The sequence below is a fragment of the Ictalurus punctatus genome, chromosome 6 (genome assembly GCF_001660625.3).
Source record: "Ictalurus punctatus breed USDA103 chromosome 6, Coco_2.0, whole genome shotgun sequence".
In the NCBI taxonomy this organism is placed as follows: domain Eukaryota; kingdom Metazoa; phylum Chordata; class Actinopteri; order Siluriformes; family Ictaluridae; genus Ictalurus; species Ictalurus punctatus.
The window spans coordinates 13,733,882-13,759,742 of NC_030421.2; the positions used below are offsets into that span (position 1 = coordinate 13,733,882).

The 25,861-nt window shown below is 41.8% G+C and overlaps 1 protein-coding gene across 2 annotated transcripts in view; it reads right to left on the reverse strand.

The window, feature by feature from the left end:
* Positions 1 to 272: 272 nt before the first annotated feature.
* Positions 273 to 25,861, reverse strand: part of acvr2aa (activin A receptor type 2Aa) — a 55,740-nt gene continuing 30,151 nt past the window's right edge. For both annotated transcript variants that reach the window (XM_017470193.3, XM_017470192.3), the window contains exons 5-11: positions 13,420 to 13,563; positions 12,952 to 13,095; positions 9,869 to 10,014; positions 9,461 to 9,575; positions 8,878 to 9,016; positions 5,110 to 5,240; positions 273 to 4,780 (exon numbers count right to left, since the gene is read on the reverse strand). In XM_017470193.3, coding sequence (XP_017325682.1) covers positions 4,586 to 4,780; positions 5,110 to 5,240; positions 8,878 to 9,016; positions 9,461 to 9,575; positions 9,869 to 10,014; positions 12,952 to 13,095; positions 13,420 to 13,563 — 1,014 coding nt within the window. In that variant the 3' untranslated portion in view covers positions 273 to 4,585. The remainder of the gene's footprint in view (positions 4,781 to 5,109; positions 5,241 to 8,877; positions 9,017 to 9,460; positions 9,576 to 9,868; positions 10,015 to 12,951; positions 13,096 to 13,419; positions 13,564 to 25,861) is intronic.

A 25,861-nucleotide genomic window follows, 5' to 3' on the forward strand; every position in this document is an offset into this window, starting at 1 on the left:
TTGCTGGTGAACGAGACCTTTTTAGCCGTACTCGCGTTCACCACAAACGAACCGAGCAGTTGTGACGACGTCACACGACGTGTCTCGGCCCAAATCTGCGGTACTTAAAAAAAAAACAAAAAAAAAACAGTCGCGAACTCCTCCGTATGTTGCGGAGTTTGCTCGATTTCTGCGATCGCAAAATCCTGGAGGGACCGATTTATCATATCTGTGGCACGTGGCTCCGTGAACAGACGATCCAAACACCAGCGCTCACACACGGACGAGACGAGTCAGAGCAGTCACTATACTTTATTCGAAGGGAGGAGTAGCATAAAATTTCATCTGTACAATATGTAACAACAACTTCCAACCAGGCCCTGAATATGACTTGTTAAATACTTTTACTCAAATGGCGTGTCCGGGATTAAGGTAATACAGTTGCGTGCACCCAAGATGGTCAGTTCTAGTAGTGGCATTGCAGTGAGCAAAAAAAAAAAAAAAAAAAAAAGGAAACTAAAAACCACAAAGTGCATCTTGCTGCCAGGAGAAAAAGAAAGAAGAGGAAAGAACCTGCTGGTCGATTCCCACTAAATGTTACATGTTTCACAACGCTTGCACCATGTTGTCTGTCGTGCTACACCGCTTATTCATGTTGTGATAACGTCAAGTCAGAACCGGGAAGTCTGAGGTAAAGAGACAAGATCTATTTTTTTTTTTCTTTTTTTCTTTTTAGTGTTTCACTAGACCAGTTGTATAAATAGAGCAAAAACCACTTCTCGTTTATTCGGAATAAAAATAACCTGTTTGGGCTGTGACATAAATTAATAAAACGACGTAAAATACAGATATACAAAATAAACAACAATAAAATATTATTTTGCCATAATATTAATAAAACGTTTTTGCGTTTGAGACCATAATAATTAAAAAACAAAACAAAAAAAAACAACAAAACAAAACAAAACAAAAAAAACACAACCTCATGCTATTTTTCACAATCTAAAACATTATTCATATTTACATACGGTGCACTGTTCAATCCAGTCTTCTGCCAACATGAGAGAAGGGAAGCTCAGGGTGAGGAGACGGTGCAGGGGTGAGAGAAGGGAGATCACATGTTAAAGAGTCCTTTATTTCTTTCTTTTTTTTATGCTCTCGCATGACCCAATGCATCATTTTTATTCAGGAACAAAACGCCAGATTTTTAAAGCGAGTAAAGGAGATGCAAGTCTCTCAAAACAGGATTTATAGCCCTGGTCATAACAATAACACTGAAGATCTGGGGTGTGTCTGAAACGGAAACCTCTATACAGTCCTGTCTTTAAGGAGATGGCACGTTTCTGTGACTATACACGACGTGGTCAAAAGTATGTGGACGCTCGATTTGATCGTCACACCTGTATCTCCTTGTCGAACATCCGCTTTAGTCAGATTTATTCCCCCTGTGTTTGCCGTTATAATAAGCTCCACTCTTCTGGGAAGGCTTTCCGCTAGATTTTGGAGCGTGGCTGTGGGGATTCGTGTTCATTCAGATACAAGAGCGTTAGTGAGGTCAGGCATTGATGTTTGGGTGCAGTCGGTGTTCCTGTTCATCCTAAAGGTATTCAGTGGGGTTGAGGTCAGGGCTCTGTGCAGGACACTCGAGTTCTTCCACTCCAACTTTGGCAAACCGTGTCTTCATGGAGCTCGCTTTGTGCACAGGGGCACTGTCATGCTGGAACAGGTTTGGACCTCTTAGTTCCAGTGAAGGGAAATTTGTAAAGCCACAGCATACAAACATATTATATACAATTGTGTGTTTCTAACTTTGTGGGAACATGGGTGTGCTGGTCAGGTGTCCACATACTTTTGGCCACGTATAGAGAAATTCGGTTTGTGAGACAGCTGTCCAGGGCAGTGAAGATTGAAAGCTGTATTTATTGCCACCTGCTGGTTAAAGTATAAATGATAAAATGATAAAAACGATAGCCCGTAGGGTCCGTCGTTGCCCTCACAACTGAACAGTATTTAAACGACAGACAAAAAACGGCTTTGCTTTAATAACGCAGTCATCGAAAGGACGTCGTATGGTGTAGGGAAGGGGCTGTCCGATCAGATTTTCACAAATTAGTGCCTGTATCTGACTCAAATATTTACATTGATATTCATATATCACACAACACTTGCAAACCATTCATCTACATGGATTTTATTTTTACTGAATAAGCACTGGCTTGGTGTGAAGACCAACTACTTAACAAATACATTGTATATATCTTAATAATAAATATAAATTATACACAAACCATTGTATTGCTCTCTACATTGAACTGGACTGGATTGGATTGTGACCGAAATCAATGCCTTCCCGATTTCCATTTCAGACACACCCCCAAGGTTATGTTGAACAAGGCGTTAAAAAAACAGCTACATGGATATACACAAACAGAAGCTACTAAGAAAAATAGTAGGTGTCAGCATGTAGGCTGAAGGCTCAAATCCAGGCTGAGACTACAGGCAAACCAGCCTTCCACGAGCACAACGAGCTCGCCTGGTGTTTCGACGAATACTTCTCTCGAACAAAAATGCTAACGTGGCCTTTAATAAAAGCTAGCAGCCCGTCAGCACCGTGCAAATTAAATCATGGTCCAGAGCTGCGAAGGTAGAACGAGCGCTAGCACAGGAGCTCTCTGAGGAAAGTTTGTGCGCTCTTGCACTGATACGCGTTGGCACCTGGTCAGAAAGATGAGCAGAACGATGCAGGCGGGTGCGCGAGGTCGACTGGAAACGCTGGAGTTGAGAGCACGCTTGCATACGGTCACGGAGACCTGAACGCTTTACGATGGTGTATGATGGGTTGAAACAAACAAACAAACAAACAAACAAACAACAGCGACCTGAATCCGTTCAGCAGTTCAGTAGTCAACGTAGGCCCGCTGTTATTAATGAATGACACCAGCATATTAAGATAATACTTGTGTTTCAAGTCTTAGATCTCGAAAAACCTATTCGTATGGCATCGTGTAGCTTGGTGCTTAAAAACGCATAATGGGGGGAAGGAAAAAAGTCCAGCTTGTGATATCCAGGGTGGAGCGGGTGAATAAAGGATGTTACGAAGGCCTCTTGCATACACAATACAACGTGGATCACCAGAATGGCACCAGAAGGAGAAACGCTCAAAAGATAAGGGCTTCCTGAGACATGAAGTATTCAAACGTTGTGACGTGTAGCCGCTAATCTGAGGCTAGTTTTCAACGATATACGTATTTACACTGGGGTTGGGATCTAGGGTTAGCTTAGGACGCAGAGGAGGATTTCCCAGGAGGAAATGGGAAAAGGGGGAGGGAAACCCCACCCTGATTGAAGATGGATTGCAACTAAAGCAAATGATGGATAAAAAAAAAAAAGAAAGAAAAAATTGACGACTGCTCAAGATTTCACGCACGAGAGAAAAAGAAATACAAGGCATGCACATATGTCAATTGCTGTGAGGACACTGCAAACCTATACCGGTAAGTGCTTTCATATTTTCACAGAATTCATATATTTCAGGGATTTTTCTTCTCAACAAGTTTTCGATAAAGTTCTAAAAACTGATTTTTTTTTTCCGTTTTTTTTTTTTTTTTGTACAATCAATTTGTCACAATGTTCAGAAAACAGTCACATTTTTTTTAACAGCAGGGCAACACAGAAAGACATGAAGTAATAGAAAGAAAGGCAGAAAACACTGGTTTATGAATGGCCATATTTTCTTGGCATAATCTGTCGTTTTATAATATATATATATATATATATATATATATATATATATATATATATATATATCGATTAAAAAAAAAAAAAGGTTTTTCCCCCGTATTAAAAAGCTCTGTGCCCATTGCAGGACGACGGAAAGCTTAGTATTTTTTTTTCTCCTTTATATAGTGTTACAAAACAAACTTGTTATTAGGATGAGAAACTGAGGTATACCTTGTCGAGAGAGGTTCGTGGTTATTTGACAGAAACGCTGGGAGGGAAATCCAGAGATACAAAACAATCGATTTGTTTTTTTTTCCCCCACCCTCTTGGTTGAATATACAGCAGTGACACACTAGACATTCAGAAGCTGTTTCGTATTGGCATCGCAACAAGTCAAATGTGTTTCGAGAAAGTCACCCTTTTTCTTTCTTTTACACTGAAATGAGGAAAGGAAAAGTCTCCTTTGCTCAGAGGGAAAATGCTCTCTCTCTCTCTCTCGCTCTCTCTCTCTCTCTGGCACAGATGACAAAAAAAAGAAATACCAGTCAATAGCTTCACGTGTGATGCTGTCCGGTTGCTAAACGTGAGAGAGTGTCGCCTGAGGTCCTCTTGTTGGATTGAAATCTGTTCAGCCTGTCCAGAAGGCCCCATGACATGAGTGTTCTCACACACACACACACACACACACACACACATGCGCGCAGACACACGCGCAGTGCTGCTGAAACGAGCACGTAAATGGTCAAATCCAGCATTGGTGACTGCAACCAACCCAGTGTACGGTACAATCACCAGGGATTTCGAGCTAGCAGCTCTGAGCTATGCGTTTAAAAAAAACAAAAACATTTTCTTCGCCCGTGTGACGTCACACGCTGTTCTCCTCTAGTCATAGGAAGGATTCTTTGGGTGGAAAGTCCACGTTTGTCACCATGGTGACGACGGTGACGATGTCATCGGGGGCGGAAATGCTGGCGAGGCGCTGCACCTGTAGCACGCGCTCCTCTACGCAGCCTGCTGAGAGACGAGCTTCGGCCTCATGGTCCCAGCACTCCTCTATGGTCTCGCACAGCATGCTCAGACCCTGAGTGAGGGAGAGGGAGAGAGAGAGAGAGAGAGAGACGGAAAGGAAAATAGGACAGAGTATAGAAGAAGGAAAGTGAGACAACGTTAGAGTGGCATATGTAAAATATGGAAACGAAGAACAGGAAGCAACAAAAAGAGAAAGAAAAGATAAAGAGAAATTAGAGAGAGAGAGAGAGAGAGAGAGAGAGATGGGGAAAGAACACAACACAATGCTCACACACCTTAATTACATCCAGAAAGTCCCAGGAAATCACCGTTATATAATGCCGAGTTACACACACTGAAATGGTCACTCGCCTAGTTACAGCTGTGTGTTAGAGAACGTACCGGATGTTTATGCCAGCACTCGCGCAGCGTAGGCCTCAGCTTTTTATGCACCACCACCTCCTGCATGTCCTCCAGAGTGGGGTGCTGACCCACCTCCTCCTCAAAAGGCAGCATGTACTCATCCACTGGACCTAGGAAGGAAAAAGGCACAAGGTTAACGTACGCAACTAGGTCAAGATCACATCCACCTTCACTCACGCCGTTTCATTCAGACATGTTGGCTCAGAGGTTCTTCATGACAGAGATGCTAAAAAAAAAACCTCTAAATCATTGTTTAATGATTTTAATGTATTTTTTTTTAACCAAAATGTCTTCCAATATATATATATATATATATATTGGGTGGAAATTTTTGGGTGTTTAGCCTTTATATAAATGCCTCTGACAAAAGAAGAACGTATTGAAATCATTCTCATGGCTGGATCAAGAAGCTATCACGAGGTTGCGATGGACTTGTACAGCAAACACGCCAAGCACACGACAGAGAGCCAAATTCGGGAGAGACGACTCTGTGTGTTTACAAATCATTTAGAGCAATGGTCACCAACCCTGTTCCTAGAGATCTAATTTCCTCACGATTTAGCTCCAACCACAATCGTGCCCACTTGACCATCTGATCATCGCCTTAAGAAGTTAGGTGTGTTAGATTTAGGTTGGAGATGAAACCTGCAGGAAGGTAGATCTCAAAGGATGTTTTGTAAATAAAGTTCCATTTTGCTAATTTCCAAGTGTTCATTTCCCCTGTGTATGAGGACTTCTGGGACACCCTTGGAAGCACACAATTGTATAGGATTGTGAGCTCCAGGAAGGCATGGTTTGTGAAGCTTGGAGTGGAAGAATTCGAGAGTCCTGCACAGAGCCCTGACCTCAACCCCACTGAACACCTTTGGGATGAACTGGAACGCCGAGTGCCTGACCTCACTAATGCTCTTGGAGCTGAATGAACACAAATCCCCACAGCCACGCTCCAAAATCTAGCGGAGGTTATTATAACAATCTAAATCTGGAATGGGATTTCCAACAAGGACACATGGGTGTGATGGTCAGGCGTGCACAAAGTTTTGGCCATATAGTGTATCATGGGCTAAAGTAGACTTGTAGCTTGGTTACTGGGTAAGAATTTCTCAGTGCAGTGAATACAGAGATTTTCATTCTAGCCATGTAGAAAGCAAAAAAGATAGCGGGCCACATTGTAAAACATCGGTACAGTGGAAATGTGCATCTGTAGAGAATGTGCACATTCACACTCATTTTTTTTTTTACTGTGGGTGAGTAAGATAGAGCAGGAAATTGAGGACAATCCTGGCTTTCACATACTCTTGCTTGTACAGACACACTCCCTGCCTACTCACTGTTGTCCATCATTGTATGTCATTTTATTTTGACACCTTTGCTTATCGACTGTATAAAATATTCTGCATTGGAGTCGGCTAGGAAATGCCTCGTGCATGCTGGGTCATGTGGTGCGTGCCTTTGGCTCGTGATGTGAATGTCATTAGAGCGACGTTCCAAAAAAAATACTGGTGCACAAAGAAAAGAAAAAAGAAGAAGAAGAAAAAAACGAAAAAATCCATAGGCGGACTACATTAAAAGGCATAAGTAAGTTTTTAAGGTTGTTTATTAAGCATTTCTGCCCATTTGATCAAGCATGCCAGTAATGAATTTGTCTCTTCCCTTCGCAGAGGGCTCAGTATGGAACTCTATTCTTGCAATTGGACCTGTTCCCAGGGCTGTAAACTCATTCTGAGAAACAAAAGTCAATATGAAATTTCAACGGACTCTAGTAGGAGTTTCTATCCATCAAGGGTTTAATGTGAACTTAATCTGTGCGTTGGAAAATATGAATAGAAGAGTAAGGGAAAACACAAACAAATTACGAAATACTGCAAAGAAATATAATTGTCATCGTTTGTGCCTATTTAAAATAAAAAATTAAACACAACGGCAGTTGATGGAAACACATGGTCTGTATTTTAGGACGCTGCAAAATATTGTAGTGGAAATACATCTAAAAACATAAATGCAGAATTGGCACAGTTTGGCTGAAGTGAATGAATGTCATGTTTATTAACATCTATCAGTCCAGATTCCTGACAGTCCCCCGCCCCCCCCCCCCCCCAAAAAAAAATAAAAAATCTGTAATGCTGGTTTTCTTCATACTCACATCTTGTATATACTGATAAATACACCATATGGCCAAAAATGTGTGGACACCTGACCAGTTGCTCGTTCAGCCACAAGAGCATTAGTGAGTTCAGGGACTTCGTGTTGGATTAGGCCTGGGGTGCAGTCGGTGTTCCTGTTCATCCCAAATGTGTTCCGTGGGGTTGAGGTCAAGACTCTGTGCAGTACACTAGAGTTCTTCCACTCCAACTTTAGCAAACCATATCTTCATGGTGCTCGCTTTGTGCACAGGGGCACTGTCATGCTGGAACAGGTTTGAGTCTCTTAGATCCAGTGAAGGGAAATACAGCACACACAAGACATTCTAGACAACTTTGTCCTTACAACTTCGTGGCAGCAGTTTGAGAAAGGAACACGTATGAACGTGATGGGCAGGTGTCCACATACTTTTAGCCATATAGTGTACCAATAAGCTGTAAACCACCACACGAGGTCAGGGCACAGCTGATTAACATTCAGTGACGCCAAAGACCTGTAAATAACGACTAAACAGTGAACGCGTGCCAAACCGTCCAGTAATGTAGCTCAGCCACTGCAACTCGCCGGCTACCACGGACACGCAGTAACCGCTCTGCGATAGCGCGCCGTTACTTTTTTCCCGACTGATTTAAACGAATAGCTTTGTTTGTCTTCATTTCTGGATTTGTTTTGGATTGCCTTATTTCTAAGTTTGTGAGGACTTTCTACATTTCTGCACAAATATTACCTAAACCATTATCTGATTTTCACAAAAGTAGACAAAGAGTAGACTAAAAAAAAGTAGACTAAAATATTATACTCGGTCCTTTATTTATTGAGGAGAATGATCCGATATTACATATGTGTGAGAGGCAAAAGTATCTGAACCTTTGCTTTCAGTACCTGGTTTGACCGCCTTGTTCAGCAATAACTGCAACTAAACGTTTCCGGTAACTGTCGATCGGCCCTGCACATCGGCTTGGAGGAATTTTAGCCCGTTCCTCAGTACAGAACGGCTTCAACTCTGGGGTGTTGGTGGGTTTCCTCACATGAACTGCTTGCTTCAGGTTCTTCCACAACACTTCTACTGGATTAAAATCAGGACTTTGACTTGGCCGTTCCGTAACGTTAACTTTATTCTGCTTTAACTAAAAGGGTTCGTAAACTTTCAAGCACCAATGTATTTGTGTGTGCAACTAAAATAAAGAAGCGATTCCAAATTTGTGTGATCCATGTATAATATGTATAATACCGCAATAACTGAATCGAGGTTCACATTCGTGAGCCAACTTAAATGTAAATTTACACTGGCTCAGGAGCACTCTTAGGACAGGATCTAAAGGAATACCGTTTCGTTCAGGTCTGACTGCACCTGAGAAGGGTTTATGTGTGAATAATGACATCTGTCACCCATAACGAAGCGGTCCGGCCTTGATTGTGTGCCTTTAGACGCGGGTACAATGGCTATGACTGACGGAAGCCCTTTTTACAATAATTACAACTGAATGCCATTAATGACAGAAAGCTAGCAGGTGCCAATTAGCCTTACTCAAAGCAAAGTCTACTAACTGCTCTAAAGTTATTAGCGCTGTTTCGTTGTTTGGCGATACCTGTTTCTGTTCTTACCGTCTGCGGCTGTGCAGCGGGACGCCAGTTCCCACAGCACCAGCCCCACGGCGTACATGTCTATCCTGAGAAAGGCGTCTCGCTGGAAATTGATGGCCCCCTCCAGCACCTCGGGAGCCATGTAGCGCCTCGTTCCCACCTACAACACATCACAAGGACATGCGGCTTGTACTGCTGTGCGTGCAGCTGCAGCGCCCTGCTTCAGCGCGCCTGATCCAACTTTTCAGGTGATTATCAAGTGCTCTGTGAGCTGACTTGGGTATTTCACAACAAAGAAAGCACAAACTGTGAACACTCTGTTGTCTTAACTTATTAGCCTTATAAACAATATTAATGAAAATATGTCACGATAAAAATACCTTCACACACTTGTAGGAGTGTGGAGGGATTGGAACAGTGATTATTAAGTCAGCTTTCTGTTTTAGCTTTACCAGTCATTTTCCTATCAGATCATTTAGACGCAAACAGAATACGAGTTAATCAGTATGGCTTAAATTGGAAAGGTTTTTTTTTTTGGTCTGAGCAGAGCTTAAGAGCGAGTGCGAGCCAAACAGCTGCATCTCTCTCTGCTATCGGTACTCACTTGTCCGTGTGTGTCCCCGGCAGATTTGCCGGCCTCGAACCTCAAGGCCAGGCCAAAATCAGCGATGCAGGCTGACAGATTAGCCTTCAACAGCACGTTTTTACTCTTGATATCCCTACACACACACACACACACACACACACACACACACACTCAGTGAGTGCAACTCTAAACTAATTCCTCCTAAATCAATAAATGTACCAACCAGAAAGGCTAATAGCACTAAATCAAGGTCACGGGACTCTTGTTTGATCTTAATTTAATCTTTTAACATTTCAGTGAATATTAATAGACCAGTCCGAATGATCTGGATATATCGGAAAACCTTCATAAACAAACCTGAATGATAGACGAGCGTGAATAATGCAAAAAACATACAGGGTCAGGGAGGTGTCGGGAGGCGCTAACCTGTGAGCAACGGCTGGCTTGTGTCTGTCCCTGAGGCCAGGGACATCGGCATGGAGGTATGCTAGACCTCGCGCCATGGTCTGAGCGATGTGGCAAAGCTCGTTCCACGTCACCACGTTGGCCTTCAGATAGTCGGTCAGCGAACCCTGCAGAGACAAGAAGCTGTGAAGCTGCAAACGACTTCGTGTAGGATGCCTAACCAGTTCCAAACGACTCGGAGGAAAGTTGTTGTTTTTTTTCTAACAGGGAAGCATCCATTACAAACCATGCAGGAGTAGGAGGTAGCAGTTGCTTTGTAATGACTCACGCTGTAATTTAAAAACAGTAGGACGATAGATACAGATCATTCAGATTAAACTGCAGTGTTAATGGCGATACTCTCAGAGCTCCGAGAGCAGACTCTTTCTGCATATGGGAAATCGAGCCTTGCATGTTTTGTGTCGCAGTCACAAAACGTACTTGTTGAAATCATAGCTTGTTTTTCTGTCCTGGGAGCTTTTACGATGCCGCCATAATGGAAAAGGACTTTTAAATATTAACCACTTAATGTTTAAGCAGGCACATGTGATGACTCTGCCTTGAGCCGGAGGTACAGGTCGAGAAATGTTTTACATGCAATACTGATTCAGGATCACAGTTAAGACTTAAGTCTCTTGTTTTACCTCAGTGCACTGACAACTTCAGAAACGACTCTCACGGCTAAGGACTAAGAATATATAAGGACATGAGTACATACACACACACAGTTGCAATCAAAATTTATTCAACCCCCATTGAAAATCAGGTTCATTGTCTAAATCTACAGACTTGCAGCCATTTGCAATGAACAAATCAAACAAAAGCAATTGAAATAGTACTAAACAAGGAATGCTTCAAGTGGTTTCCCCAAATTCAACTGAAAACGCAACTTATGATTTCTCCAGTTTCAAAATTATTCAACTCCTTCATGGAAAGAATATTTAGTACTTAGTAGAGCACACTTTTGCTGTTATGACCTGCTGCAAATGAGATGCATAGCTTCTGGCAACGTTCCTGAGGAATCTTAGCCCTTTTCTCATGAGCGATGGCCTCCAGGTCAGTAATATTCGTGGGTTGGCATGCTGCAACCGCCTTCTTCAAATCCCACCAGAGATTTTCTATGGGGTCAGATTTTCGATGATCACAGTAGGTGACTGTGATGTCCCTGTAGAATCTTCCAGGACTTCTTCTGCAAACAAGCCTTGGGATCATTGTCCTGTTGGAAGGTCCATTTACACCCAAGCTTCAGCTTCCTCACAGACAGCCTGAAGTTTTCTCCTAGGATTTCCTGATACTTCAATGAATCCATCTTGCCTTCCACACGCTGCAGGTTTCCAGTGCCGGAGGATGCAAAGCAGCCCCAGAGCATCACCGAGCCACCACCAAGCTTGCCTGTGGACAGAGTGTTCTTTCTTCATTCTTCTTCCTCCAGACATACCGCTGATCCATCGTGCTGAAAAGTTCCAGTTTTGTTTCATCGCTCCACAGAACAGAATCCCAAAACTTCTGTGGCTTATTTATATGATTTTGAGTGACTTTTCTTGTGCTTTTGGGTCAGTAGTGGTGTATGTCTTGGGAGTTCTAACATGGAAACCTTCTGTGTTTAGTACGCGCCTTACTGTGCTCACTGAAACCTCAGTGCCTGTTGCCACCAGGTCTTGCTGCAGGTCTTTTGCAGTCACTCGAGGGTTTTTCACAACCTGCCTTCTCAGAAATCTGGCTGCAGCCATTGATAGCTTCCTTTTTCTGCCCCGTCCAGGTATTTCATTCATTTTCTACCCCTAGCCAGTTCAGGAATTTCATGCATTTTCTGCACCTAGTCAGTTTAGGTATTTCATGACTTCCAGCACAACTAATGAATCCCTTGATTAGTTTAGCATCAGGTGTGCTTGAGACAGCATCGGTTTTGTATATTTGTGCTGTTGTAAGGGATTCTATTCAGGGGTTGAATCATTTTGCGACTGGAGAAATCATTCTAAGTAGCATTTTCAGTTGAATTTGGAGAAACCACTTGAAGCATTCGTTGTGTTGTACTATTTCCATTGCTTTTGTTTGATTTGTTCACTGCAAACAGCTGAAAGTCTGTACATTTTGACAATAAACTTTATTTTATATATATATATATATATATATATATATACACACACACACACACACACACACACTTTTACAGTATATGTTTCTGAGATATTCTCACTACAACCCATTTGCCACTATGTCGACCATCACTACTATTTCAACTATATTTCTAAATAGGATTCCAAATATAACCAACATGCCACGATAACATGAGAGAGGAAGTGCTATGAACATCTTCATCACGGACTTCACAACGGACTTGTGTTCAACAGCAGAAGAGCACGTCGGGTAGCACTCATGTCATTCAAGCACAACCATCTGAGGTTACAGTGAGCACTAGCTCGTTTAAACTGGACTGTAAAATGGAAAAAAAAAGTATTTTTTGAAAAAGACCTGTCCAGTATCAGTGATCCTGTGCCCACTGTAGCCTCAGACTCCTGTTCTTGGCTGACACGAGTGGTCTTCTGCTGTTGTAGCCCAACCACCTGAGAGTTCGACGCGTTGTGCGATCTGAGATGCTTTTCTGCTCACCACGGCTGTAAAAAATGGTTATTTGAGTTACTATAGACTTTGAACCAGTCTGACCATTCTACTCTGACCTTTCTCCTCAACAAGGCGTTTCCGCCTACAGAACTGACCCTTACAGGATGTTTATTAGCTTTTTGTTGTGTAGAAACTTTTTGCTGGGTGTGAAAATCCCAGCAGTTCCTGAAATACTCACCAACAACCATGCCACGATCAGTCACTGAGATCACAATCACCCCCCCCCCCCATTCCCATTCTGATGTTCAATCGATGTGAACATTATCTGCATTGTGCATAAATGGCTGATTTGATCATTGATAAATGAGCAGGGGTTCCTATTAAAGTGGCTTGTGAGTGTATATTTAATACAAATATATACAACAACTAAATGGACAATAGAAATCTTGCTACAAGGTTGAACATTCGACAAAATCTACCTCTTCGCCAAGTTATTATATTACCTTTTCGTGGTAAGCAGTAATGAGCCACAGCTCAGAGTCCAGATTGGCTCCTCTTTTCTCTGCGCCGATGAACTGCAGGATGTTCTCGTGCCTCATGCCAGGAAGGTTGTAGATCTCATACTCATTTTGCCAAGACTGCTTATCCTGAGAAGAAAAATATAAGTGTACTATGAAGTTAAGAAACTAGATAAGACGTTTTGGTTGTAACGTGTAATTAGGTCCGGCGATTATGTTAAAATAAGGACACGGAAATTATCCTATATCTAATTTTAAGTGAAGTCGGAAATGGCAATTGATGTCTATTAAAAATGAATGAGTAATATAACCACCTATGCATTCAGTCCAGAGCTGGTTTTACAGCTGATGGCATGCGAAAGTGCTGATACTCCCTTGGTCAGCTAACTGCCTCTTGTGTAGGGAATAAGCTCGGTAGATTAGCTCAGCAGCTTTGAAAGCTTTTTCACATACCTGAATAGGGAAGATCTTGACAGCCACATAGTCGTTGAGCAGCTGAGCTTTCCACACACAGCCGAACCGACCGCGGGCTTTAATCTCCAGCAACTGCAGTGGCTTCTGGCCAAGGATGGGTGAAGGGGGCATGGGGCCAGGGTCCTGAAACACATGGACAAAATGGAAAGAAAAGGAATGAGGGTGCTTTTACAGACGCGATGATACTGGCTGAATGATGGAGAGGCAGTTCGGTCAAGGACGGCACCGTGCTCGTCATCAGCCACAAACTTCTTTCCCTTATTTTATACATTCCCAATCAAAACTCCTGGAACGGCAAGTCTTCACGAATGGTAAATTGTGATACATTCACTCCTACCTCCTGTGGAGGTTGCTGGCAATGCTGTTTTGGAGTTTTTCTTCACAGCTCTCACAATGTTTCTGTCATCAGCTATTGGTTGTTTTCGTTGGCTGACCCAGTCGGTGTCTCTTGCTCAGTACACCAGCGGTGTCTGTCTTGTATTGGCTATGCCCAATGTCTGTGCAATGCCTCTGATAGATTTTCCTTCAAAATGGCTTGCTTTTCTTCCACAGACAGCTCTATGGTCTTCATGTTGGCTTATCCATTTTAACAACAATTGCAGTCTTCACAGGTGAAACTGAAGCCTCAAACCAAGAGTAAATTTCCAGAGCTATTTATTGTTTAAACAATTACTCTAACAGGACACACCTGGGTAACAAGTAACACCCGTCAGTCACGTTCCAATATTTTTGCTCACCTACAAACTGGGTGGTCTAATACAAAATGATATGTGCTTGTTTAACACTACATATACATCTTGTTTAAATCTGCATACATGTACCAGAAAATAACAGCTGAAATATTCAACTTTTGATCTCAAACCCGAATGTCTTCAGTCTACAGCAAAAACAGATGAACTGGCCTTGCCGTTCCAATCGTTTCAGAGGGGACTGTACATGAATACATAAGTTCTCAACCTTGGGGTCGACACCGCATGTTGGGTCGCCTGAGATGCGGATGGGGTTGCAGGAGGAGCCGTGTCCAACATGTGCGCTTTTATTAAGTGGACTGTTTTATTCTTTTCTGTAAATACACCTATAATCTTATAGTGATGAAAATTGGAGCATGTTCTGTCTCATGCCTTTCAAAAAACCAAGCCATTGCTTGTACAGTCAATAATGGAGGTCTAAGCTGGTGAAGCATATACATACCAGCTGTAAATGGGATGACCGGGAGCTTACCCGGTTTGAAAAGCTGACTGGGAGTGGTGGAGAGACTCGGATAGCGGACAATGGCATCATCTTAGACAGATTGGTAGATGACTATACATGTTGTTTGTACTTTTTATGCACCGCTGACCCATGTGTCCCATATACATGTAAGACAGATATAACCGTGTACGTACACACTGTGATCGGTTAACCGCTGCCATCTGACAAACAATTGACTCTGCAAGTGTTTATCAAATAACCTAATCCCCACTTTTAAATTGTAGTCAGTGAGTGTTGGCTGGCTCGCACCCAGCTCCCCTTGTTGCAGTTTCAATTGTTTTAATGTTGCACTGAGCACAACACTTCCAGGGTAAAGGCAAAATCAGTGGTATGATAAAAAAAAAAAAAAAAAGGGTGTTTTTTTTTTTTTGCCAGGTTCCTGTGCTGATGCTGATACTTGACAAAAGTAGGGCAAATGTAGAGCAGCTAGGTAGGCGTACTTGGCCTAAATTTCATCCAAAAATTGGATGTGGCACCCCTGAGTTGAGACTGAGATCCAAAGTATATGGATCTGGGTTGTGTACCAAGTTCTATTTGGTCCTCCAGGAATTTTCCACCAGAGAAAAAGGAGATGAAGTGACTGCAAGGGGGAACGAGACGGGCTGAAAGGGCAGAACATCCATCATGCGAGGGAGGAGGGGAAGCAGAGGAAAAAAAAAAAATCAGTCAGGCCAGAAAGGGAGAAAGGGAATATGTCTGAGATTGAGTTGCTTTAGCTGTTACCCAAAACGAGCCCTGAATGAGCTGACACAGAAACTAGAGTGTCGACATGAAGGATCAAGCTATGGTGGGAGAAACACAAAGAAAAACACACGCCCTAAGCCTCCACTACTTCCTGTCACAGCAGACACAATAGCCTGGGTTATGTTGACTTTTTCCAAATGTCACTCACGTTAAAGGCACAGGTTGGGGGAAAAAAATGACAATGGCTCTTTATTACACTGCTACAAAGTGTTGCTTTTACATGTGCTGCTCCTCTGTAATTTAAGAGACTGATCTTTCTCTTTGGACACCTAAGGTGGATTTTGGATGTTCACTTACAGGTTACGAGGGTCAAATGAACCTAGACCCGAGTAGAAAATGGCCAGGAGGGACTGACCTGCCTGTACCTATGTCTTTATTGTTATTGGAACATTTGCTTACCACATCCAAATGCATAATGTAATGTCCATGTGAAACTTGGCCGGTCTCTTTCTCACGAGAGGTTAGGTCATGTTAGTCTAATATAAGGAGGACTCGTAGTCAAGACTAGCTTTCATTGGTTGATGGGTAATATTGGGGGGGGGGGATGGGCGGTGTTGTAAAACTGCTAGAAATTTGAGTAAATTCTTCAAAACACATGTGGATCCTGTATAAATTAAGTGTTTTTATTTATTTATTTATTTATTTATTTATTTATTTTTTACCCCATTAGACTTTCAGCATACGAGATTTCCACTGACTTGCATTCATACGAACATGAACGCTAGAGACTAGAAACACAAGCTTCACGTCAAGACGTTTTGTATTTCAAAGGTTGCCGGACTCTGACCTGCGAATTCGCATCACGTGAAGACGTGTGACCGATAGAAGGTCGACAAGTCACGGCGTGACCTCTTCAGAACGATTATAGCGATTATGCTGCTTTATACAACACAGCTTTAAAAGCATGTAGAATCAACATTAAAAGAGAAGTGGCCTGGATTGCGGTGTCGCTGCATATCCGGTTGCCGCCCATATTCGCAGCGGTCTCCAAAGAAATTAGCAATAATCTAATCTTCGAGACAAAAAAAAAAAAAAAAAATCTGCTTACTATTACACTATTTGGGTTGGATCAGTTTATCGGTTTGTAATACAGTTTTTACTCAAAGATAAAACTCATCACATCCGTACAGCAATAAAATTACTACGGGAGGCCCGAGTTTCTAGTGGGTTATGTTTGCGTCACGTGGCCATACGATCGCTTTTCATTCACAACATGGCGTCCTTATCAATTTATCTTCTTTCTCCTCCTAATGCTTTCCCAGGTAGCATGTGTAGTCGAGGTTTTACCTTCCGGACCAGGTATATGGTTGCGTGCCACTTCTAAAGCGTCCATTTTTCATGTCGCGATTCATGAAGTGTTTAATATCCGGGGAAGGGTCACTGATACCTGTGCTGCAAGACTAAATACGACGAGTAGCAGCAGACAAACATCTGCGTTGAAAATCCTGGACGTGTGCATCCTGATAGGACTAAAATGATCAGATGACCATTGAGGTGAAAAACAGTACGTGATTCGGCCTGTTACTTTCTCAAAATAGGACGGAGGAAAACGCAGACGTGTCCGATCTGGACGGAAATAAAATCACCTGTAAAACAGAAAATTACCCCAGGACCCCATGTAAATTGAATCCTTTCCAAATAGGGCTATAGATTACATGAAGCATCTGATAGACAAGTCCCTGTGAATGAGCTGTTATTACAGAATCAACTACAGAACATGCTCATTAAAGCACACCTATTATGGTTTTGAATCATGCCTAATTTTGTTATATAATAGATTTACATACATCCAAATAAAAAAACACTTTTTGTGCTCATCATTTAAATTACAGCATTAACTTTTTTCCCCTCGGTGTCAAACGACTCGTTCAATGATCTGTTCTAAAGGATTCATTCTAAACCCCTCCTTTCAGAGAGCATACTCTGCTCTGATTGGTCAGATGTCCCAGTCTGTTGTGATTGGTCTACCGCTGTCAGCGAGCAGCCGATGAAGACCAGAGGTGGGGCTTTTTGTTACAAACCTACGTAGGTTAGTACAGGAAGTAAAGTCTGGAATCACTAACGACTCGTTTCAGCTGTTCAGAATCGATTCCTTCTTTTGGGAGTCAAGAACTCCGTTTGTCGTGCGCTTTGATTTTTTAAACTTTGCAGACATTTTTACATTCACAAACAGCTCTATAACACACTACATGAAAGGTAATGTCTGAAAAACCATAATAGGTGCACTTTAATATAAACCTGTGATTTGTCTTGCAGTCAGCACTACTCTCAGAGCTGTTCTAATAGAAAATTCATCAACACCTTCTGTCCAATCGGATTTGAGAATTCAAAAGCGCTGCCGTATAGTTACTCATAACAATCTCAGTTTGGTTTGAAAGGCATTTTTCAAGGTTGTATGTGTTTCCTTAAAAAGTGTTGTCTTTAGCATAAATGTGGACGTTTTTAATGAATGTCTTCCTGTACTACAAAGAACTGAAAGCATCTGTTAAAACTGTGAAGATGTTGGCACAATACACCAAAACACTGTTCGAACTAGGTCTGAATATTAAGCGCAAGTCAAATTGCCATATATTTCCAACTTTCATCCTTGTATGCTTGTTCTTTGCATGCTTGGAGGCGTGCATACAATAGCAAGGCATCGCTGGTTTACATGCACCTTAATTAATCTTCTGCTTGAATCCAACGAAATACAAGGGATTTCCTACTTATCCGTGCATTGGGTAAAAACAAACAAAAACCCAAAGGAATCTCAGTGCGCTAAAGCGTAACAGACTCTTAAGTGTGCAGGGATCAACTCAAAAACAAAATCAGGTTTTCCACCTTATTCTGGAATGTGACTCGAAAAAAGAAAGAAAGAAAACAACAACCAAAAAAAAATAAAAAATAAAAAAAATTCACAAGTGGTGATGTTCAAAATAAAATGGTAGGAAAATAAGCAGGAACCAAGACACTCTCTTCAGAAAGATGAGTAAATTAGACTTATCTTACCTCTATCATGATATGAAAGGCGTGCTAGTCGAGGGAGAGGAAGGAAGCAGAAAGGAAGGTGTTAGTTTGTGAGTGAGTGTGAGATGGAGACAGATGGGATGGAGAGAATCTGGGTCAAATGTAAATCCAACTTGGCCTGTTTAACTGCGCTGTCAGCTGGTCAGAGTTAAACACTGTTTCAGGTGAACGTGGGGGATACGATGAGTCTCCGACTCAGTCATACTACAGCTGAGGTCAGTACGAGGGCCTGTTTCGTTTCGTAATAAAGCAGCCTTTATTTTGTCACGGATACATTACAGCACAGTAAAATTCTTTTCTTTGCATATACCAGCTTGTTAGGAAGTTGGGGTCAGAGCACAGGGTCAGCCATGATACAACACACATACACACACACACACACACACACACACACACACACACACATATGTGTCACATGGAAAAAGTAAGTACACCCCTACATTTATCACACCTTCAAATTCCTAAAATTAGAAATCCGATGTTCAAGATCGGGTGCCAGTGATGAGAAGCTGCTTAGGGAGTGCAGGTGGAGCCTGTCTTATTTATACCCCTCTCATGTCTAGTGTCTGGTGTTTCCCTTTGTTACTGAGGTGTGTGGTATCATCATGCCAAGATCGAACGGGTTTACTAAAGTCTTCAGAATTGTTTTTTTTGGATGCCTATGAGTCTGGCAAGGGATTGAAAAAGATCTCCAAATTATTGAAATACATCAGTCCACTGTAAGGAAAAAATAATCTCCAAATGGCACAGATTTCAAACGACTGCCAATTTGTCCAGGACTGTACGTCCCAGCAAATTCAGTCCAAGAGCAGAACGTCTGATGCAAAAAGAAGTCTCAAAGTACCCCAAAATTTCATCACAGGATCTGCTAGTAAGTCTTGCAGCTGTTGGTGTAAGAGTGCATGCTTCTACAATCAGAAAGAGATTGTAAAATTTGACCTGCATGGGAGACGTGCCAGGAAAAAGCCTTTGCAAGACAACAGTTTGCCGATGAGCATATAGGCAAAAACCAGACCTTTTGGAATAATGTGCTCTGGACAGACGAATCAAAGATACAGTTGTTTGACTACAGTAACAGCAGACATGTTTAGTGCAGACCAAAGACAGCTTTTCCGAAGAAGCACCTCATACCAACTGTGAAGCACGGTGGTGGAAAAGTTATGGTTTGGGGTTGCTTCACTGCCTCAGGGACTGGACAGCTTGCAGACATTGATTCAACCATGAATTCTGCATCCTATCAAAGAGTGCTTCAAGATAATGTGAAGCCACCAGTCTGAAAGTTGAACTGAAAGTGGACCTTTCAACAGGATAATGATCCTAATCACACGGGCAAATCCACCAAGGAATGGCTTAAAAAGAAGACATTGAGGGTTATGGAATGGTCTAGTCAAAGCTCGGATCTGAATCCCATTGAAATGTTGTGGGGGGATTTGAAACGGGCAGTACGTGCAAAAAAAAAACCCTCAAACATCCTGCAACTGAAAAAATATTGCATGGAACAGAGGTCAAAAATTATATATATATATATATATATATATATATATATATATATATATATATATATATATATATATATATATATATTTCCAGATAGTCTTTAAGAATGCCTTGACAAAAGAAGAATGTATTGAAATCATTCTCATGGCTGGATCTGGAAGCTGTCGTACGGTGTGATGGACTTTAACAGGAAACATGGCGAGCACATCACACACACGACACTGTTGCCAAACTTATTAACAAATTCAAAAAGACTAGAAGTGCTGTGGACCGACCGAGAAGTGGACGTCCACGAACATCCACTGACGAAGGCGCAACCGATGCGCTTGCTGCACAACCAGTGCTGGTGTACATAGTCCCCTACGTATGGAGACTTTTGGGGCACTCTGTATTTGAAATAACACCTACTTTCCCTGTTTTTTCACACACACACCCAGACTTGTGTGAAAATATCACAATAATACTATCACACTGACTCGAGCCTGGCGGAGACATAACACTGTAAAAAGACGGAGTGGCAGAATATCAATGAACTCGAGTGGAATACATTATTTATATACAATATATCCTGAGTGTTATAGTATGTCCCTAAATCTTTCAGGAGTCCAAATGGCTTCAGACGTAATATCCGTCATATCTAGGTCATATCTATAAAATTCAATTTGTGATGAATGACTAAGGGGTGTTCTATTTTTTTTTGTACTCCAGAGAAATAGAAACTGGACACAAAGCGGTTCTTAAGTAAGTAAAAAAGGACTAAAATAGACGTTGGTATTCTGAGTCTCCTCAATAAGAAGATATCGGTACCTCCAGGGCATAAATAACACAAAGCACCAATTTCACAAAGGGCAGGCAGATACTGGTTTTCACCGTATTTTTTTTCTTCTTTTCCATCGAACATGACAACAGTGGGTCGGCTTGAGCCTGGCAATACAGGATGACAGAATTGAAAGGTTTCCTTGTTTGTAGGCGTGTAAAAATCGTACGTTTTTGAATGACAAGAAAAGTGTGGTGAAGATGGTGAAAGAACTGTAGGAATGTGAGGAATTGTAGGAGGCATGTTGGATATATGTTAGGGCAGAGAAAAATTCTCATGACCTTACTGAAGAATTACAGAGGTAAAATCGTTAGACACCTAACTTTGTAGCCACAGATGTTAGCGCTACTCTCAGGTAATGACGCCCTTTAGGGTACAGGTTGCATTTAAAAAAGACTAGTTCAGAGAGCGGAGGTGTCGAATAAGGAACGGCTGTCACTCTTAATTAAGAGCGAAGGAATGAGTGAGACAAAGAGTGTGAAAGGCTTAACGAGAGAGAAACTGGAAGTATGAAATCTGGTAATTAAAACGAAAAATGACGCACTTACTCTAATTGAGTCATACCGCAAATGTATTATCAGTATCTTCCGTATTTCATTGGAGAGTTGAAAGAACTTCTTGATACATTATAGACTGTTTCTGAGCCCATGGAAAGCATGGTTTGGTTACAAACAGGAAATATATACGTGTATATCGCTTCTTTGCTTGAAACGGAATGAACTAGGCAGAGGAGCATCATAGTAGGAATTTAAAGTAACTTGGTTTAATAAAATTGTTCATCAAGAAAGACTGCATAACAGCTCAAGGATCAATAAAAATGGCTGCTCTTGTTTGTCAGAAATTTTAAAACGATTAGCTCCATTCTCTGATAAACCTGTAAACCAGTTAAATTATGAACCACACCCTCAACCTTCCCTCTATTTACATCCATTTTCCTTTTGGTATGTGGAATGCTGGACCTCTTGATAAACGACGAAATGCTTATCTTTGGCTACAACACACAGCGGATAATAAACCAGTGACTCGAGGTATGCTGATATAGTGTGCTTGGAGCTGATTAACACACTCTATCCACTATTTTAATGGTGAATTTTGACATATGAATTAATCTTGAGGCTAAATGAACGTTCACGCGAGGCTTGCTGCGATAGAAGCTGTTCCCCGGTGTTACACGGGCCGCACACCGATTACATCACTTCCCCACCACGGCACTGCCCCCCACTGTCGCTTTGCTCTTTTATAGTCATAAAAATCCTTTACTTTGGTTACAGAACGGACGCTACAATTGAAAACCGAACACGTCCGCTCAATCCAGCATGAGTCGCAGCACGCATCAGCGGGAGTCAGATTTCATTTATGACTGGACGAGAGTGAGGTGAGCTGACTGACGAGACAACGGCGGAAGATTTGGTTTAATATAAGCGAGTTTGTCACTGTACTGCTTTGTTCTTGTCGCTGTTTTGTCGTCCAAACCCTCCGCCCTAGCCCCACCGATTTTAGCGCTGCAAGTCGCTGTACTGTGATGTCGCCAGTAGGTGTTTCTACTGCTGGTTGCCATAGTAACATTATCAGCGGGTGGCGCAACTAGCATTCGACTTTTGACAACGAATCAAGTTTTCTTGCCGCTAAAATGAAACATTCTGGAAGGAGAGCATTTGTATATAAAATTCGCCCATGTACAGTATATATATATATATATATATATATATATATATATATATATATATATGCATACACATATATACATATATATACATATATATGCAGCGTGTGCTCTTTGCTGTTGCAGCTGTCTATCTGCGATGAAAACGCAGACCTAGCGCCGGACTGTATGGGTCCATGAAACAATTCACGTGCGCTCTACTGTCTTCACTCCCATCGGTAGTCGTTGCACCAAGTTGTTCCAAAATTTGCATAACGTTATTCTTTTCTCAACTTTGTCGGATTGTTGGACACGCCCACATCTAGTCGCCGATGGTCGCCGTCGCTCGTGTCGCCGGAAGTCGCCAGCTCTCGTTGAAAATGAACATTCTCCGGTCGCTTTGTTGCTGTATGTGTGAACATACCTTAAATTGTGTCCCACAGGAAAGGATATTCTGTTTATATATATATATATATATAAATATATATATAGGCTCTGATCCATCCAGGTGTTATTTCTTGGAACTGACTGAGATTGATTAGTTTCGTACAGTACACAAATGCAGCCTGGTGAGACACAGGAGTGAAAGATTTTGATACCCTGCGCAACAGTACATGTTCAGATCCAAGGCGGGACAGGTCTACAAATGAAGACGAAAGAGCCCTTTTGGGATGCACCGCGAGGAAAGAAATCGAGACGGATCTTTTGAGACACGGCCAGACGAGAAGAGAAGACGAGAGGTGTCTTCGGAAAGCTTTGAAAACGCGAGCGAACGGAAGCTCTCGGGCCATCGATCAGACCAGCTCGCTGTTCGACACCTTTTTAAAAACCTGACCTACTTATTGGGCATCGAGTGTTTCTGTTCATAGATATCATAGATATCAGCAGAGCCAGAGAATGCTTCTGTCACAAGTCCTGTCGGTGCTCTGGAAAATGAGATCTGGCTCCTGTTTGCAAGTAATAACACAAAACCTCTCACACCTTCTGTGACTAGCTTGAAGCTATATTGAAATGTTTGAAGTGTTTCAGCTTTTTTTAAAAAAAAGAAGACGTTGCAATCGCAGCCCCTTCCAGCACTCAGAGAGCAAGTTCAGACTTATAACAACTGATCGCAAAGAAAAAACATATTGGAACTTTTTGAGGAACCAAAAGATTTTTTTACAAAAATTATTATTATTATTATTATTATTATTATTATTCATACTGAAAGGGGAAATTCCACTGAAAAGCGATGGCTGGTTGCCAGAAGTTCTTCAAAGCATAGAAAGATTCTTATCAGGTTCTTCTTAGTACCACAACCGTTATTATATCAACAGACTTGTTAACTGAATGGAAAGGAAATGTGCTCATCTCTGAGTAGCAAAAACAAAAAGGAGGAACTAGTATATCACTTAAACGGTTTCCAAGGTAAAAGATAATGTTCTTAGGAAACATTTCTTGTTCTTGCCGATCTAGGGGATACAGACTTTTGTGTCCTTCCTTTCTCAGGTCTGCATGACGAGTCGTATTATTTTATTGTTGTTTCTAGATGCTGAGATAACAAAATGGTGTCTGGACGAACGGACAAATTCGCCGAAAATCGCTTCAGCTCGGACGACAGCTCGGGGTGTTTAGGGGACACCGTTAGAGTATTTTGGTAGGAGCCAAAATATGCATGAGGAGGGATCTTTTGATAAATTGTACTTGTAAGAGTAGTTTTGATTTGGTGGAGATTATTTTTAATGTTAAAAGTAAAGGACATAAGCGAAGACAGAGGTGTACTTTTACTGCGTTACGTTTTTCTGAAACATTCTGTGTTTCCACATGGGGTGTACTGTAGTATGTAGAGTGCATAAGGCAAATCACTTCTTATACCCTATCTAGAGTGCATAAGTAGTAGGGATGGGTATCGTTAAGGTTTAAACTGTATTACTACAGTACTCTTACCGATACTGCTTACCGATCCGGTACTTTAACGGTATTCTTCTCTAAAGAAACACATTGAGAACAGAATTAACATTGCTTCATTTTTTTTTATCTATTTGTAAATGCACCAGTGTGAGGGCATTTTTTAGCGTCTAAGATTTATAAAGGATACTGCAGGAAAAAAAAAATACTCTAAAAATGTATATTTGTAGGCCAATTTGTAAAGTAACCGAAAGTGATGTGCATTTAAAAGCCTAAATGTTTACATACTGATTTATTTCTTTATGTGGGATTTTCAAAACAAGTAGAAAATATGTTGAATGTGTACTGTCCTTTCACCCGAATGAAATCGACATCATTTCAACATAAAGTATAAGCAAACCGGTTGGTGCGATTTTACATTTATTGTAAAGTCAACGTGACTTTAACGAGCGAGAAGAAGTTGGATCGATGTCGGAGATGAACGTTGTTTCGATGCCGCGAGAGACGTCGATTATGCGGTGATTATATATATGTCATTGTTATTTGGGAAGGCTGCTGGAATACATACCTGACGGAGACGGGGCAAGCAGAGACGAGCTAGCTAGGCAGTGGAAAACTTTGCGTTTCTCCGTCTGCACGTGATAATGCACTTTGGAAAGATGCTTTGACAGACTGCTTGTGTTTCCGCCCTTACAAGCGAAAATCTTGTTGCACTTGTGGCAACGAGCGTTGTCTCCATCGGCTCTAGTGAAGTGTAAGCACACTTCTGAACGTTTGGTTCTCTCCACCGTCGTCACTCTGTGTGTTAAGTGGTTGTGTGTGCGTGCTCGCTGTGCGTGCGATGGACAGCCTCCGTGCACGAGAGATCTCACTTCTGGATTGCGAATAACGAAAATGCAGACGAATCTCTTAATATTCACGCAGATTAGAAATAGTTGGTGAGATAAAATGTGCAAGATAACGTTTATTTTGCGATAATAAATAGGAAATATATTTTCTTAATTTCTCAGGTAACTAAAAGAAAGAATCGGTAGCGTCAGAGATTATCGATACTATGGTCTTTCATAATTTAGCACCGGGGCCAGTTTAATAGTGGGGTTCGGTACCCATCCCTAATAAGTGAGGAACAGAAGGTCGTATGAGACTCGATTGGGTAACATTAATAAATAAAACGAATACCTGTTTAGGTGTAATATTTATCGAACGTCCAGGTCCAGTCTGCTAATTTGATTGGACGAGCAGCGTCCCAGGTGCGCTGGCTATTTATCATAACCGCGCTGGGACGTTTGACGATTTGGATCGCAGCTCGTCTGTGTTCCACGTCCTAGTTCGACACGGTTACTACGGTAGAGTCGGTGACATCATCAGCGGGCATGGCAAACGATAAACTTCTGACGAGGAAGAACTGAAGGTAAGAAGGGAAGCTGATTTCGGAGGAAACACCTTTTAAGGCGATGAACATATCGACGTGAGCGAGCTAGCTAGCCAGCCAGTCGACATGCTGTAAAGTTGAGTGTGGCTTCTTCGGGATCTGCTTCCATTAGTGGAGCAAAAAGAAACGAAATGTTTGGCCGTAT